The sequence below is a fragment of the Ammospiza caudacuta genome, chromosome 1 (genome assembly GCF_027887145.1).
Source record: "Ammospiza caudacuta isolate bAmmCau1 chromosome 1, bAmmCau1.pri, whole genome shotgun sequence".
Classification (NCBI taxonomy): Eukaryota; Metazoa; Chordata; class Aves; order Passeriformes; family Passerellidae; genus Ammospiza; species Ammospiza caudacuta.
In genome coordinates this window covers 20,953,415-20,969,921 of record NC_080593.1, presented here as the reverse complement: position 1 = coordinate 20,969,921, position 16,507 = coordinate 20,953,415, and the positions used below count along the sequence as shown (strand labels likewise).

At 37.7% G+C, this 16,507-nt stretch overlaps 1 protein-coding gene across 1 annotated transcript in view; it reads left to right on the top strand.

Moving 5' to 3' along the window:
- The window catches only part of LOC131567413 (macrophage mannose receptor 1-like), a 31,655-nt gene that overhangs the window by 10,159 nt on the left and 4,989 nt on the right, over positions 1-16,507 (top strand). Inside the window, exons 11-27 of the mRNA XM_058819021.1 lie at positions 239-387; positions 813-1,015; positions 1,387-1,508; positions 2,264-2,351; positions 3,058-3,202; positions 3,659-3,694; positions 3,783-3,952; positions 4,809-4,876; positions 6,491-6,591; positions 7,844-7,986; positions 8,919-9,033; positions 10,300-10,448; positions 11,949-12,051; positions 12,855-13,087; positions 14,521-14,686; positions 15,663-15,815; positions 16,060-16,176. Of these exons, the coding sequence (XP_058675004.1) occupies positions 239-387; positions 813-1,015; positions 1,387-1,508; positions 2,264-2,351; positions 3,058-3,202; positions 3,659-3,694; positions 3,783-3,952; positions 4,809-4,876; positions 6,491-6,591; positions 7,844-7,986; positions 8,919-9,033; positions 10,300-10,448; positions 11,949-12,051; positions 12,855-13,087; positions 14,521-14,686; positions 15,663-15,815; positions 16,060-16,176 (2,261 nt within the window). The remainder of the gene's footprint in view (positions 1-238; positions 388-812; positions 1,016-1,386; positions 1,509-2,263; positions 2,352-3,057; positions 3,203-3,658; positions 3,695-3,782; positions 3,953-4,808; positions 4,877-6,490; positions 6,592-7,843; positions 7,987-8,918; positions 9,034-10,299; positions 10,449-11,948; positions 12,052-12,854; positions 13,088-14,520; positions 14,687-15,662; positions 15,816-16,059; positions 16,177-16,507) is intronic.

The following is a 16,507-nucleotide window of genomic DNA, read 5'->3' as shown; positions in this document are numbered from 1 at the left end:
ATATAGTTTACATTGGAAAATATAAGGGAAAAATTATTTTGTATGATAATTAGAACTATAAAATGAAGACAATTACCCTTGCTTCATTTCGTATATATTGATAAGTCACCTTAAATTTACCAGATTTGCTACCATGTACTGTTTGAACATCCAACGTCCAACAACATCCCCTCTGCTGTTTTCAATGAATAAATTCTAATAAAATGTGATACAACAGTTTGGTGCTTACTCTTTGCAGATATGAACAAGCTTTTCTGACCTCCATAATTGGATTCAAACCAGAAAAATACTTCTGGATTGGTCTTTCAGATGTGGAAGAACAGGGGACATTCAAGTGGGATAATGGAGATCCCGTCAGCTTCACTCACTGGAATGTGGGAATGCCTGGTAAGTGCCATAGGGGCCATTGAGGTCCTGCTCTGGGGAATGACAAGGTGAGGGTTTGAAAGCTAAAAAGTGGTTTAGAAACTCTCTGTCATAAAGCAGCAGAAAGGGTAATGCTGCTTTCTATTTATGCTAAAGAGACAGATCAGGGATTGTGGTAACTCTTGCTAGAAGATCACTTGGGACTGCATGTCTGTTGGTATCATTAGGTTTTTTGTTGTTTGATGGGTATTTTTAAGTAACTCCTAGCATAACATAAAATAAAGTTACATTACAAAAATCTTTTAATGATTAATAGGAAGGAATATGAGCTTTTGTGAGCTACTGGTATCCAAACACAGCGGGAACAGGTTACTCTTAAATAAGCAGCAGATATTTTGAGAAGATGTAGTAATCAATAAGATTTAACAACTTTATGTCTCATGAAGGAGAGGGGACAGGCTGCGTGGCCATGGCAACAGGACGTTCAGCTGGATTATGGGATATTTTGAACTGTGAAGAGACAAACACATTTCTCTGCAAGCAGCTGGTGGAGGGAATCACTCCACCTCCTCCTCCTCCAACAACATCCCCTCTCCTGTTTTGCCCAGAGGGATGGCAGTCTGTTTCTAAGAGCAGCTTCTGCTTCAAAGTAGGTATTCCATTTCTGAATGCAAGTGTTTGCCATTTCAATAAGAATATATTTTGTTCATGCATGGAAGGTAGATTTTACCCTGCCTATTTGACAGTCTGTGGTAACATGTCTCCAGCCATCCCCAAGAGGTATGGCTGGGAAATGTTGGAAAACGTTGTATGGGTATGAAGTTTGAAATCACAGGAACTCTGCGATGACAGGAAAAGCAATAATCAAATTTGATAGACAACCATAGGTCGAATGGTTGAACAATTAAATAGTCAGTAATAGAATGAGACCAGAAAATCAGAAGCAAGACAGAAGACCATATTTGTGTTTTTAAATATCTGTAATATCCAATACAGTATTTAATTGCCCGCTTTCTATAGATTTTTCACGGAGGAAGGGAAAAAATGCAAACGTGGTTTGAAGCAAGAGATTTTTGCAGAACTATTGGAGGAGATCTTGCATGCATCCACAGTGAAGAAGAACAAAACCTGATAGCTAGACTGTAAGTATCTGCAAAGTCCATCATTTAAGTAGAAGAAGAAAAAAAATTTAAAAATGCCGCTCTTAAAGACATGAAGGATTTCTGATGATCAGTTTCTGCTTTACAAAGATGGTGTAAATGGTGGCAGGAAAAAAATGGGTAAAAAGAGGTGAGTGAAAAAGTTTTCTTGACACACCTCTGGGAAGCTGGTGCTATGCACTAAAGTTGCTTAAAAACATAGACAAAATTGAAAGAAGAATCATCAAAATTGATTTTAACTGAAGTTAATTCAAAGAGATAAAACAGATTATCTTATCTCATTTGTAGCTGATCAGTAGATAAAATACTCTTGATTAAAAGAATGTTTTGTGCTGGTTTCCTACCTTAAGTAAGGGGGGAAATTGGAAGACTAAGAAAAGCCTGACCTATTGATATGCTTGTATACATGTTTAAATCAAATCCATGAGTGCAGGCAGGTCTGAATTTGAATGCCTAAGCTACTTAGTGGAACCAAGACCTTTAAATATATTTTCTTTTATCTCAGTTTTTGTGCACTCATGGCTTTTGTGATCTTTCCCATAAAGTTCTGTGTTTCACTGCTTCCTGGCACATGTAGTGCCAGGCTGTTTTTCCCCCCATGACAATTGAATTATTACTTTATATGATTGTCTCAAATTATCCTTAGAGTATCATGTTTGCTGACAATAATATAAAGCTGTACATTACCCTTCTCTGTTTCATGGTGTGTCTGATTCTCTCTATTTGTAATCATTCAGAGACAGAGGTTATATTCACTATTCTTACTGGATGGGTTTAAGTGCCTTGGACTCTGACAGTGGATTTACATGGAGTGATGGCTCACCAGTGAGTAAATAATTTGTTATTCTAGCTTTTTGACTCTTTCTTTTTTGTCTCTCTTGGTAGAAAGCTCTCATAATTCCTATATAAAATACAGGTAACCTTAAGTCTTTAGCACCTGATTCCTTTGTAGGAATTAGTGTAAAATCTTCTAATAGTTCATAGTTGTAGATAAAAGTACAGCATTTACGGTAATGAAAGGTGATGGAGTCTAGCTCCTGTTTCAAGCAAGTCTGATTGGTCTAATCTCTATATTCCCATTCATCATTTGCTGTAATAAATAATTTTGTACATCTACACCAGCTCAGCTTTGCTGCCCTCTTTGGCTGAAGTGAATCAAGATCTGCCAGGCTCAAGGCCATGGCAGCACCAATGGATTGTCTTGGGTTGGAACCAATGGATTGTCTTGGGTTGGAACATCTGAGCAGGACAAACAACCCAGAAATCAGAGCACAGGTTCCTTTTTAGAGCTTGACAGGAGAACATCAACTCTCCTGGTAACAAATGGGACAAGAACTTATGATTTACTAACATGGCTTATAAACACATAGATTAATGATTGTTCTATTCAAGTGTCATGCACTTCTCCTTAAAAGGTCTGGCATTACAAAATAAGATGAACCATGATATCAAATGAAGTACATTCTTCTTTAACAGAATGATTGTATCCTCTTAAAAAGAAAATACTAACAAAGCTTTGTTTTCCCTACAGGTAAATTTTGAAAAATGGTCACATGGAGAACCAAACAATTATGATGGGAATGAAAAATGTGGTGTGTTTACTGGCTATCTCAATATGAACTGGAACGATTTATTTTGTGAACACATGCTGGACTTTGCTTGCCAAATTAAAAAAGGTAAGATAACTTAGTCTCTTTAGCAACTTTTAGAGGTAGATGAGAACATCCTTCCCAGGTCAGATCACACTGTCTACATGTGTTAGAGACAGCTGTGCCATCAATCACAATAAAACAGTTTATATATAAAATTTCAGTATAGGCAGTTGAAAAGTATTGATTAATCCATGAAATATACTGGCAGGTTTGGAAGGTATATAGAGTATGTTGGGGAAGAGAAACACAACAGCCTAAAGTTGGGCAGTTTCTGTAAGCTTAACTTATGATGAGCTCTAACATGTTGTTTGCTGAATGTAGCCCTTTTTTTTCAGATATTCTGAGAAATTCTGTGACAAAAATAAGCATATACTGAGTAATCCTTAGGATTATTTGTAATTAAAATGCTGATTACTGAATAAATATAATTGAGAGAGAGCTGAGAAACATAATATACTAAAATATTGATTTATATTGCAGGAACCTCACCGAAACCAGAGCCTAATTCCACATTCAGTAAGTCTTGTGCATCCAATGAAAACAATTTAATTAACATGTAATGAAGTTAATTTCTATTACAGGTAATTTATGTTTTCATTTGCAGATTATGAATATGCTGTCGGTGAAGATGACTGGATAATGTACAAACACAAGGAATACTACTTCAGCAAAGAAGCAAAGTCTATGGAAAGAGCCAGAGACTTTTGCAAGAAGAATGGTGGTGACCTTGTTGTTATTGAGAGTGAAACTGAAAAAAATTTTCTTTGGAAATATGTAAGAAACATGTTTGTTTGAAAAATGCACCATTTTCGGGGAACTGAGGCACATTTTTTTCATCTGGTTTGGGAAATATTAGAAAGTTGTCCCCATCATAAAAAAAAAAAATCAGTCCACCTTTCATCCTTTCATTGGCTTGTCTACTTAAAAGCTTTATTATAATAGGTATTTTAATAACTTGCTATACATAGACAAATTCTCAGGGTGCAACTTTCAAAGACTTTGCTCTGTTTAACTGAAAGCTGCAATTACTAATTATGTTTTTTTTTTTTTAACTCATTCTTTTCACAGAATTCAATAACAGCTCTTTGTCAAAGTAGATCTCATATTGGCAGCAAAAGGTTTGAGTTAGGATATTGTCTTATAGCAAAGGAATGGCCTGGTGATGATATACTGCTTTGGAATAAAATAAAATCAAATTTTATTACATTTTTTCCTCCACATAACTAAGTACAAACCCCCATGATTAACTGGGAGCCTTTCAGCAAATTCTCACAATGTTTCCTAAAATTCTCAAAAATATTGCTATAAGCCTGCTTAAGAGGTCATTCTTGCCTTCTTAACGTAGCCTTTTCTCTCCATTTCTTTTTAAGAGAATTTGCACCTTTTTTTCTGGTTGTTGGTTTGTTTTTTTTTTTTCTGTTAGGTTTTTTTTTAAATTTCCCCTAGTTATATACTGAAAATTAGCGGAAAATTTTGCATTTTGCAGTTTGGGCACATAATTCCAGCAAATCCCTGCACATTACATACTATGCAATTGAGCAACAGAAACTACAGCATTTTTGGAACTTTTTAAAAATTTCATTTGAAATTTGTTTTATTACAGCTAAATAAATTTGTTTGTTTGTTTTAGATTTTCTATAAAGACTGGGGGAACAACTTCTACATTGGCTTAAGTGTGAGCCTTGACAGAACATTCCGGTAAGTAAAAACAAATTAATTTTGTCAGACTCATAATATATTCACATTTAACAAGGTTGGCTCTAGGAGACAATTGAAATCCAATGACTAACACAACCTGTAGACAGGTTTATGTCCTCACATAAGGTTTTCAAATGGGATTCTGCTCCTCAGCAAAGCACTTCATGCAGCATATTTCCACTATCAATTTTTACCTCTTTTTGTTCTTTACCCTGCTTTCATGTTCTGAGGCCAAGTTGTTGTATCACGGTAAGTGAGGCGTCATCCTCTTTTATTTGGTTGGAGGTCTTCAGCATATTTCAGACAGTACTTGTAGGCATTACTTTACATTGAAATGATCAAAGAAAAAAAACCCTAGAAACCTGCAGTGAGAAGCACCAAAGTAGTTTTTAGAGGTGAAATATCAATCCTGGAGAGCTCTTGTTTGGTTTTTCAGATGGTTTTACTCTCAGAGTTCAGGGCAGGACAGCTTCAGGTGACATGGAGTCGCTACTCCTCTACAAACGCTTTTGGAAACAAAGTGCGCTGGAATTATCTTAAACGTCCCCTGGAGCCTTGGATGTGTTGCAGACATGTCTCCTGTGGCATTCTTCTCTTCCACTGCAACTTTTTCTAGTGCATTATTCTGGGATTCAAAGCTTGGTCAGATGAGTCTCAGCCTCTTCATTTTAGTCTTTCTTCTGTTGTCACAGGTTGTCTTTGTTGGCAAACCACAGAGACTCTTTAGTCTCAGCTCCTGGAGATTCTGCTTTCTACATCACATTCACTGCTCAGATGATGGTTGTTTTCCCAGTCCTCCCTTGTTCCCTCACTAGTTTCATTCTCTTCCCGGTCGGATGAAGGTGCCACTGTTTGCTGTGTATTCTTTCTCCTGGTTTTTCTAATTTGACTCAGGAGGTTTGCAAGCAGCTAGGCATCCAGGTGGACTCCTAATCTGTAATTTACTTCCAAAAGCATGCAAGTACTTACTCAGTCTCCAAAATTGGAAAAACATTGAATTGTCCAGGAGGTGTTACTGCCTGAAGATTGTCAGTCTTGTCTGATTCATCATTTGACTTCCAGCACACTGATGCCTTTTCACTTTTTTCTTGGCCGCTTTTTGAAAATAAACTTGTGAATCATCAAACTAAGAATCAATTGATGCATAATTGGAAAAAAGAGCAAATAGGTAAATAACATTAAAGATTTCCTATGCTTAACAAAATGCTTCCAGGGGACTCCCAGTATATGGTTCAAGACCCTTTCTTACCCTACAAGAATTTATATTATTGCTTTTCACCCAGGAAAATAAGCTCAAGTGTCTGTTTCTGTGCTCCAGAGAAATCCAGGTCAAGTCCTTGACTTGTGCATTTCCAGCACTCTATCAGTGTTTAGAGACCAAGACAAGTTGGGACCACCAGTGAAGATGATTTGTTCAGACCTGGTCTGAGTCAACACTGTAGGCAGTTGATATGAAAATATTGGAAGGTCTTGGTTTCCTTTTAACAGAGAAAAACATGTGTTTTTAAGCTATGATACACAAAACTTACAATACAAAACTCAAATGTATCCTTTGCAAAGAAATATTGACTAATTCAACTTAGAATTATAATTCCCTCAAATTACTTCTTTCAGGTGGATGGATGGAACATCAGTGAACTATGTTGCCTGGGCTCCAAATGAACCCAACTTTGCAAATAATGATGAAAACTGTGTGGTCATGTATACCCATACAGGTGGGTGCTGTAACAACATTCAATCTGCAGAATGTGCCTTAGGCCTGGGAGGGCTGTGTGGGCAGGGCTGGGTGGGTTATCATACTGAGCAGGCTGATGTTTCATAATGTTCAAAAAGCAAAGGAAAATGAATTGTAGTCTCTTCATTATATAGATACTTTAAAAAAAATGGAACTCTATGTAGTTAACACCTGCAATTTTGTAAGAAAATTTCTAAGTGAATAAATCAGGTAAGTATAAGACAATTGGCAGATAGAGTCAGTATTTTTTCTCCTCTTACCTCTGTCCATTTTATGCCCACCTCCCCAGGATATTAACTATCTGCTTTCATTTGTGCAGTTCCTAAAAAATGAGGGTTTGGCCATGGCTTGGATTATTATTTTTAAGCAATGTTATACAAGATTTTAATTAAAAGAAAATTTAATATTCTTTAATATCTATTAATACAGAGAACTGGAAGCAATTGTGTTTATACTAGCCAAGAACTTAGTCCTTTTTTTTGGATCAGTAAATCTCTTCTACTTTTAAACATTTCTGGTCTCAAAATCTATAGCTGAGGTGATTTTCCAAGGTTCTCTTAGAGGTGAATGGAAGGATATGGACACTTTTGGGGAGTAAATATTATGTCCTGTTTTGGAAACCTTCTTTCAGATATGATGAGTCATATCCTTAACTTTTCTGAATTAAAATGGCAATATCTCCATTAAACATTAGGGGTGGAAAATTCTGCTGTAGGTAGTTACTTGTAAACGTCTGCAGCCAATGAAACATATCTAATTTTCTTATTCATTCCTGATCTGTAAAATGGGGATGATGATGTTAATGTTATCATCTTAAACCTCACTCCAATAGGCAGAAAATATACCAGAAAACTCTAGGAGTGTGAGAAGCTCAGGTAGGAAAGTACCCTGGACTGAGTGCCTTATATATAGACAGAGCGATTCCAGAGACTTTACAGATCTCAAAGGATTTAAGCATTTGACCTAAAACTCCCCTCTGTTAATGCAATGGTTTTGAAATATTGAAATATCTCTGTTTCTAGACAAATTATTTATATTCTAAATTTTGCTGGAAACGTGAATATTTTGAAGAAACAGACATACAACAAGTTATTGTTCCTAGGGGAGAGAAACACAAATGCTGCAACCAGTTTTGCTTCCTACAATAGATTTTCTTTAGGAAAGGACACTTTTAATTTCAGTCTTGTTTGCATTTTTTGTTTTGTTTTGTTCTAATTCTAATTTTCTTTCAGGTACATGGAATGATATCAACTGTGGCAGTGTTGAGTTATTCATCTGTGAAAGGCTTAACAACACTGTTCGTCCAACTGTTGCTCCCACCTCACCACCACCAAAGGGTGGGTGTACGGAAGACTGGCTCCTCTTTGATAACAAGGTGCAGTATGAAATGCCAATATATGGTATTCTTAACAGAGCAGAATGAAAAAAATCTTTGAATCAATTTTTCAATTTTAGCAGGGTTTTTAGTTATCACAAATTTGGTTGAGCAAAAATATTTCAGCTTGATAGAGATCCTTTGTTTGAGATCACTGGCTGTTGTCTTCCTTTCCCTTCTCTCTCCCAGTCCTGAGGAAAGGTCACAAATGCAGTGTCTTCCATTTCATGCTGCTATCTCAAGCTAAAATCTCTCTCTGGTCCTCTTCTCCTGGAAGAGGGGCTTCATGGTCTTTTTCCCTGGACTCTTCACTAAGTATTTATACACCACTTCTGCCCACCTTCCATTTTCCACAATTTTCCACAAACTAACTGCTTGACTTTTCAGTTGCATGCTTTAGGTAGCACATTTGGGTTGCACGACTCTGACAAAGCAGTCTAATGACTTAAACCTCATAAGATCATATTACAAGAAATGATAAATTCATGGTTTTCTTTACAATGTCAGAATAATTTTCTTTCTGTGATTTTCGTGTGAGAACCAAATCCTGTTTAACAAATAGGACAACAGAAGATGAGATACTTTGCTTCAATAACACATCTTATCCTTTTTCTTTTCTGAAGTCTTCTTCAACATTCTTCTCATGGTCACATGCCAGAATTATGCTCAGAAGGTTTAATGCAATTTCTGCTGAGATCTGACATATCCCTTCTTTTAGATATATGCCAAAATATTGGGTTTTATACTCATTTTCTAGTACAGGTCTTCTCTGTCATTTAAACCTAAAGACACGCTAGAAAGTACTGCTAAATCAGCTAACCTCCCCTTTTACATAAAATATCCAGTTTATTTTGTTTGCTACAAACAGAGATGTTTTCATCAGAAATTAAAACAGCATCTAGATTCAGATTTGGCACACTTCTCTTTTTCAGTGTTTTAAAGTCTTTGGCTTTAATGAAAATGAGACATTGACATGGCATGCTGCACGAAACAACTGCATTGATCTTGGAGGAAATCTGGCTACTATATCAAAAAAGGAAGAGCAAGGTATAATGTACCAATGTTTTGACAATGATGACACTTCATTAATTTCTGATAAAAAGATTTAAAAATATGTTAGAGCTTCTGCCATATATGCAGTTATTTATTCCATATCAACACAAATTTATGCTGAATGAGAAATTGCACCTTTGGAAAAATGCTTGCACAGGTTTTAGTGTCTTGATTAAATCCTAAAGTCATAGTTTGGAGGTTAATATAGGACATACTCCTGAAATATTATTTTTTTTTAATTAGAGTCTTGTCATGTAATTAAATGTCCCCCCCTTTTTTTTAAAGAAACTAGCTGATCCTTGAGGTGACATCCATCTCTGGCGGAACGTCACCTCATAGATTCCACCTCTGGTAGAATCTATGGTTCTATGATTCTATGCCCAAATGGCACAGAAAAGGAGTAATATCCAAACCCAAATCACTGGGCACGTAGCTGCTGAGCAGATGCTGTGGGTGCCAGTGGAGGACACATCCTCAGGCAGCAGAGGGCTCCAGTGCTGGAGTCCCAGCCTCCCACTGTTCCCCTTTTCTGCTGCACCTCAGCACCTGCTGCTCTTGCTGCTCAGCATGTTGCAAATGTTTTAAGAGGCCTCATGTTTGCTTGGGAGATGTGCTGCCTCAGGTCCTGAGGGATGCACGTGGATCTCCTACCTCACTCCATCAGTGCTAGTGTTTTAAATGTCTTTTTTTGTAGCAGAGGGAGGAGATTATTTCAGTGGAAAGACAGTCTTGGTAGGAATTAAGGAGAGCAGCATCTGGTATTCCACAAATTCATACATACTTGGTAAATACATACTTGGTTACTAAGTAAGGTTTATTTTGTGTTATACCTGTTTAGAAATTAAGTTATTACATTCAGGATAAAAAAGAATTAACCAAAGAAGGAGAGGGAGTGCACACTCAGTGGACTCAATTTCTATGTGCCAAGGCTTAGTATACTCATGTTAATTTCTGTAATATATTAGAACATTTTCCATGCTTCCTCAGATGAGGAACAACATAGAAGAGTGTACAAATAAATTCCTGTTTCATTAAAAATTTGCCGATCCTTGAATTTGTATACACTTTTTTCCAATTTTAACTTCATATGATTGATGTTAAATATCCATTAATATATAAATTTTATTTTTGTCATGAGATTGACACCTTATAATTAAGAAAAAACTCATCATCCTGGTTTCAGGCACTCCAAAGTGTGTAGCACTGGGGAAGAGTGCATCCAGTTTCCTTCCTTATACCATTTTTCTTTTTTCCCTTCAGCTTTCCTTATGTCCCTCTTAAAAAATGCTGCAACTGATGCTTGGATTGGGCTGAACGACATAAATCAGGAGCACACATACTTGTGGACAGATGGAAGCCCAGTAGACTATACAAACTGGGCCAAAGGTTCCCGAAGTTATTATAGCATGGTAAGCATCAATTTCTGTTTGTCACTTAAACATTACAGCTTTGGTAGATGAGCAAAATGTATACAGCTACAACTGTATATCTGTCTTTTCCTTTATGAAGATTTTTACTTGTCTCATTGCTTTTTAAAAGCAGAGTATCAGTGTAGAAGATGTATATACACACTTTTTTTCAGCTTCTGTATTTGTCCTGGCTCTGTATGAGCCCAGACAGAGGTTTGGAAGAATTGTGCAAAACTCAGACATGTGAGCAATTTCCCTCATTTACCATGATTCATCGGGATATTCAAATTAACTGTATAATTTTGGGATGCAGTTAGTGTTATTTAGATTTGATGAAAATACTCAGATAATTACATGCATTGACATTTCTTGGCACTGGGTCTGTCAAGATAAATGCATTGAATGAAATACTCAAAAGAGGGAGTCTGGGTTTTCCTTTCTAATTTTTATCTTCCCCTAATCTTCATTTTGAAAAAATCCTTTCTCTATGCATTGAAACTTCTGGCATCTCTATACCTTTTGTGTGTAATTATAAGACAAAACATAGTGTTACTCAGTAATTGTGAAATAGCCAAGGTAAAATACTGCCCAATACTATTGTTTCTATACCCCTGTGCTAGCTCTACCAAGTTTCTTTCTTTTCATTAAGAATATTGCTTCACTTTCAGTTAAAATGGAAAAAGGTTCTTGAGGTCCAGCTATCACCAGGCTAGAGCTGGGTTTTGGAGTCTCCAGGGCTTCCCCATCTCACACATGCCTGTGCTTCCTGCAGAAGGCTGTGACCATTCCCCTCCAGAAATCACTGGACAGACAACTTCTGCCTCTTGCAGACAAGACCTGGGCTTGTGCCAGAAGGGGGTTTGGAGGTAGCACAAGCTTAAACTGAGGCAAGGGGGGGACAGCTACTGCCTCCTCCTGCAGGAGGCCAAGCCAAATCTTCTCATGCTGTGGGAGGAGAGGAGGAGGGTAAAGGGTCTGAAGTGCAGCAGAAAGGGTGTGGGAGTTTCTTCAACAAAAGGAGAAACTGCCTCTACATTACTGCACTGTGATGACCACTTTGCTTCCTAGTCCTGAACTGGGGCAGAAGGAGGAATTCAGCCCTCCAGGTAAGCTTCAGTGATGAGGAGTAATTCCCCACAACTTCCAGGAAAGCAGCAGCAGACCTGTGGGCCAGCCCCAGCACACACATGGAACCCACGCAGGCACACACATTCAGGGCCACGCACAGAGCCATGTACATCCAGGAGGCCCAGACACATCCTCCTGCCTCTGTGCTCTGCTTTGCAACTCCCTCCATCATCCAAGGGCAGACTTGCCTGGGGCTGAGTTGCATAGGCTTATTGCCATACAATGTGTCTGACCATTGGTTTATGAGTTTTATGAACTTCATATTATTCCTCTGTATGTGCTTGTATGTGATGCATGAGTCTGTGTATCCAGAAACAGGAATGCTTCCTACCTACCCACATTTTTTTCTTGTTAATCTCACTTGTCTTGGAGGATGATTGTGTCTTTTTGATGAAGAACCCTATTGAACAGGCAGGGAAATGGAAGGATGAAGGGTGTAAAGCAAGCAAAAGTTACATCTGCCAAAAAAGTTCTGGTAAGTTTTCTTTCACACTTTCTAATAGACCTGATTTATTGTGGTAATTTCAAACTGATGCTAAAAGTGACTTTCCTGTAATTCTGCCCTAACCTAATTGAAATTAATGACAGTATCACATGCATTATGGGCCGTTTTAACAAGATGATCACACATTTTATTTCTTTGGAGAAAATCTCTTAATTTTTTTCTATTTCAAAAACTAGACCAGCAAATAACAACATCAACAACAACAACAAAATAGAACTATGTATCATCATGTAGTTTACTACTTTTAGCAATCAAAGGTGGCTGAGTGAATTGTCTTTACATCTTCAAAACTGGAATTTTTAATGGTATACTAAAAACACTGCAAGTTCTTTATTTTTTTAAAACTGCCCTGCTTGATTTCCTTTACATTCTTTCTCAGACAATTTCAGCAGCAGCAGTCACATCCCTCTGCTTGCTCATGCTGTGTTTATCATACCCTGTTCCTTGTAAGAAATACAACAAATGCCAATATATAATGGAAAAATTGAAGGAATTGTTCCCTTTAATGCCCTGCATGTGGTACAATATGATTTAGGTAGGTCTGTGCTTAAAAGGTGTATTTCTGGGCATGATGATAGTGGTAAAAAGTGATTCTGACAAGTATTAGAAAACTTTGTCACAGTTCATGAACATGTGGCTTTCATCACTGCAGGGATTTTTGGATATATTTTAATTTGTTATTGCAGTTTCACTTAATTCCAGTATACTAGATCTTCTCTCAGGGTTATGAGTCTGAGCCAATACAGATTTTTGGGTTCTTTTGCTTGTTACAGACCCCAAACTGCCGCACTCGCAACCCACAGATCCAGCGTTTGGCTTTAACAATTATGGTGATGACCGCTACGAAGTCATCAACTACAAAATGAGCTGGGAAAAAGCAGAGAAGAACTGCAGGGACCAGTCTGCAGAACTGGCCAGTATCCTGGATCCTTATGCTGAATCTTTCCTGTGGTTACAAATACTAAAGCATGGGGAGCCTGTATGGATTGGCCTTAACAGCAACATAGTGAGTCCAACCCAATTGCTTGTGACAGTCATAGCATTGCCTTAGATGAACTATTGGTCAGATCCATGGATGTGTGACAGGAATCAAAATCTTGCAGAGGTTCCTGACTTCCCTCCACTTGAGGGGTGTTACACATCTAGATGTTTGTCCATTGTGTAAACAAGAACTGCCACAGCCCACACTTCAAAGACCTGAGTGGCTTCAGTGATAAAAGCAGCAATGAAGCTCTCACTTCCTCTTCCATGGTCTACCACATGTTCCTGTGGTGGAGCAGTGCTTTCTGAAGGTACACTGTGGAGCACACCAAAGGAAAAAATGGGATAAAAATAGTTCTTTCTTTGTGAGTTCAAGTTTTTGTTTCAATTCACAGCCCAGCAGTACAAGAGTTCATGCTGGGCAATAGTGGAAAGAGCAGGGCTCTGGCAATGAGGACTCCTTAGGCTGGCTTTTGGAGCTGCAGCTTGTGCCTTGTGTAAAACTGCCAACAAACTCAGCTAAGAGTGGAAAGATCTGAAATGGAAAGCATCAACAGAGGCATGTAAAAAAAGAACACAGATAAATAAAGTGTAGCTAGATATTTTTGGAATTGAAGCTGAGCAGAAATCATGTGGAGAGAGGTAGAGCAAGAGCATGGTGGGACACAGGTCTGAGATAGGGCACAGGTGCTGCACCTTAGTGAGAGCACTGGGGAACTGGGATTAGTCAGGAATCTGGAATGAAACGTGGCCAAGGGTCTCAAAGCAGACAGGTAAGGAAATGGCACAAAGAACACGATGGTAGGAAGGATCTAGGATGCACAGGATGGGGTAGCAGAAGCCATGGGTGTGACTAATGTCAGTTATCCTCCTCAAACACTGGTGAAATCCACTGACAAAATACATGCTTAGCTCATTTCTGGTAGCTGGCCCATGCAAGACCCACAAACTGACCACAAGCCCTGTTAATATGGGTGGCAGAGTTCTGTGGTTCAGCCCCAAGGAAAGCCTCATTAGTTTTCTCTCTTCAGTGAAACCTCAGATTTTCCTCTTTGCTTTCTAAATACCTAGAGAAGCCTGTGTTAGAGGAATAGTTTCTCTGCAATCTGTATTTGATCTGTATGTATATGTGGACTCATTTGAAGAAATCTTCATCTATATATTCACATTTATTACCTCAAGACCCTTTGCCCACTTAGGGCATGAGACAAATGGTGAGAATTGAATAATGTAGGCTGCATGCTAAACATCTGTAGGACCACAGATGTGGCTCACCTACCACCTGCTGTGGAGAGTGGGAGTATGGAACAGTTTCTTATATATTCATTACATAATCTTGTGCAAGAAACCACGATTCTCATTTTTTTCCCAACTTTTGCATGCATTCAAGTGCAATCTTAATGTTCTTCCAATCTAATTCTTGTATGTGACATAATCATAATTTTGATTTGCTTTTAGACTGGTGGCCAATATGTATGGTCAGATAGAAGGAGGAGCAGGTATCTTAACTGGGGCAGTGGAGAACCAAATAAAAACAAGGCCTGTGTCTATTTAGATGTGGATGGTTTTTGGAAGACAGCATCTTGCAATGAAACATTTCCATCCCTCTGTAAGCAATCCAGTGGTAAGTTCTGAATTGGACAAATGTGTTTTGGGAGGTTGGAATTTGAGTTAATGTCTTTATTTGGATTTAGATTCTCCACATATGCAAAGGTTGTAATAAACAGTGTATGCCTTGTGATAAACTCTTACTTTTTTAAGGAGTAGATCCAGTCTGATCCAGTCTGTCTTGTGTGATTTCCAGACACATCATTTCACAGACCAGCCAACAAATGCACATCATAAAAACAGCTGCAATATTTCATGCCACATGCCATAGTGCATCCATGGTTTGTCAAGAACTACAGAATCAATCAACTTTAGCCTAACTATAAATATATTAACGATATACTTTCACATTTTAAAGTATCTTTTGAAATATTGTGAGTTAAGAAACTTCTGCCAGCGTAGGATCCAAATGAATTAGTTTGTTGTTTCTGCCCAAATACATCAGTGCTCAAATATTGCATGTAATTTTCAAACATGTTACAAATTATATATGAAAATAATAATTTCTGCATCATAATTCACAACAAATTTTATTCTAATTTAAGCTCTGTTTTGGCTTTAATCAGGTGATGCAATAGGCTATAAATTCTGCTTTTATGTTGATTAGGCTGTATGATGCACAAGGGCATGAATAGACAACTTCTCTGACTTTTCTAGAAACTGGCTAGACACAAGCCACAGAGTTGTGTTGAGATCCCTTATGTATGCTGACTCATTCCTCATTCTGTTTCACAAATTTTAGGTAAAAATTGGAGTGTTGAAGACAATTGCAATTATGTTAGCCTCCTTTAGCAGACTGGAGAACCAGCTCCAACCAGGATAGTTTATTACTAGTTTGTCAAGCTTAATTCAGTATTTTATAATGAGTTGAATCTATGGGATATTCCTTTTCCTGGAATAAATGTCATATTTGTAGGGCTGATGTGTGGTCCAGGAGTAAATATTTCCCTTAGGTTTTAAAACTCCACTGAACCTGTGTTTCTTCCTAACAGAGTTAATCCCTAGCGAGCCACCTCAGCTTCCTGGGAAGTGCCCTGAACCGAAGCGTGGTAGATCCTGGATTCCCTTCCGTGGGCACTGTTACTATGTTCACACCACTTCTGAGGAAAGTTGGCCTGATGCTTCCATGATGTGTATTCAGATGGGTACGTGCTCTTTTTTAATAAGGATATTTTACAGTTTGTATGTTTGTTTTTTTAATCCAGAACCAAATTATAATACTTAATGTGTGCATCAATTATAAGCTGCAACTAGTTTAAATTTATTATCAAGCATTTTTACTATATGGCAATGCTGATCATGAAGCATGTAATGATTTTTTACTGAGATAATTAATTTATAATGAAAAATCTCACTGAAATTGTATGTAATCTTTAATTGAATTTTTAGGTGCCTCTCTGGTTTCCATAGAAGATTCGGCTGAAATGAATTTTCTCTTACTTTACTTGTCTCCAATTGCAAGTGACTTCAGAAAGTTTTGGATAGGATTGTTCAAAAATATTGATGGTAATTATTTCACAATGCATACTGAGATGAAAATACTGAGTAAACAGAGGGAATACTGAGCACTACTAACACACTGGGAGGGAGGTGCAGCTGCAGGAGAGGGACAGAGGAAGTGGCACTGAGGCAGCTGGATATACCAGGATGTGCTGCCACAAAAACCTGTGCAGAGGCAGGGAAGATAGCTATTATTCCTAATTGATGAGAGACGCATGACAGTCAGCAGATGAGATGATTAAAGAGAGAGCTAATTCAATTTGCAAAGATAATTAATTAATCCTGCTCTAATAAAGTAGTTATTTGCAGATCTTGAATATGCACATAAAGAAACTCT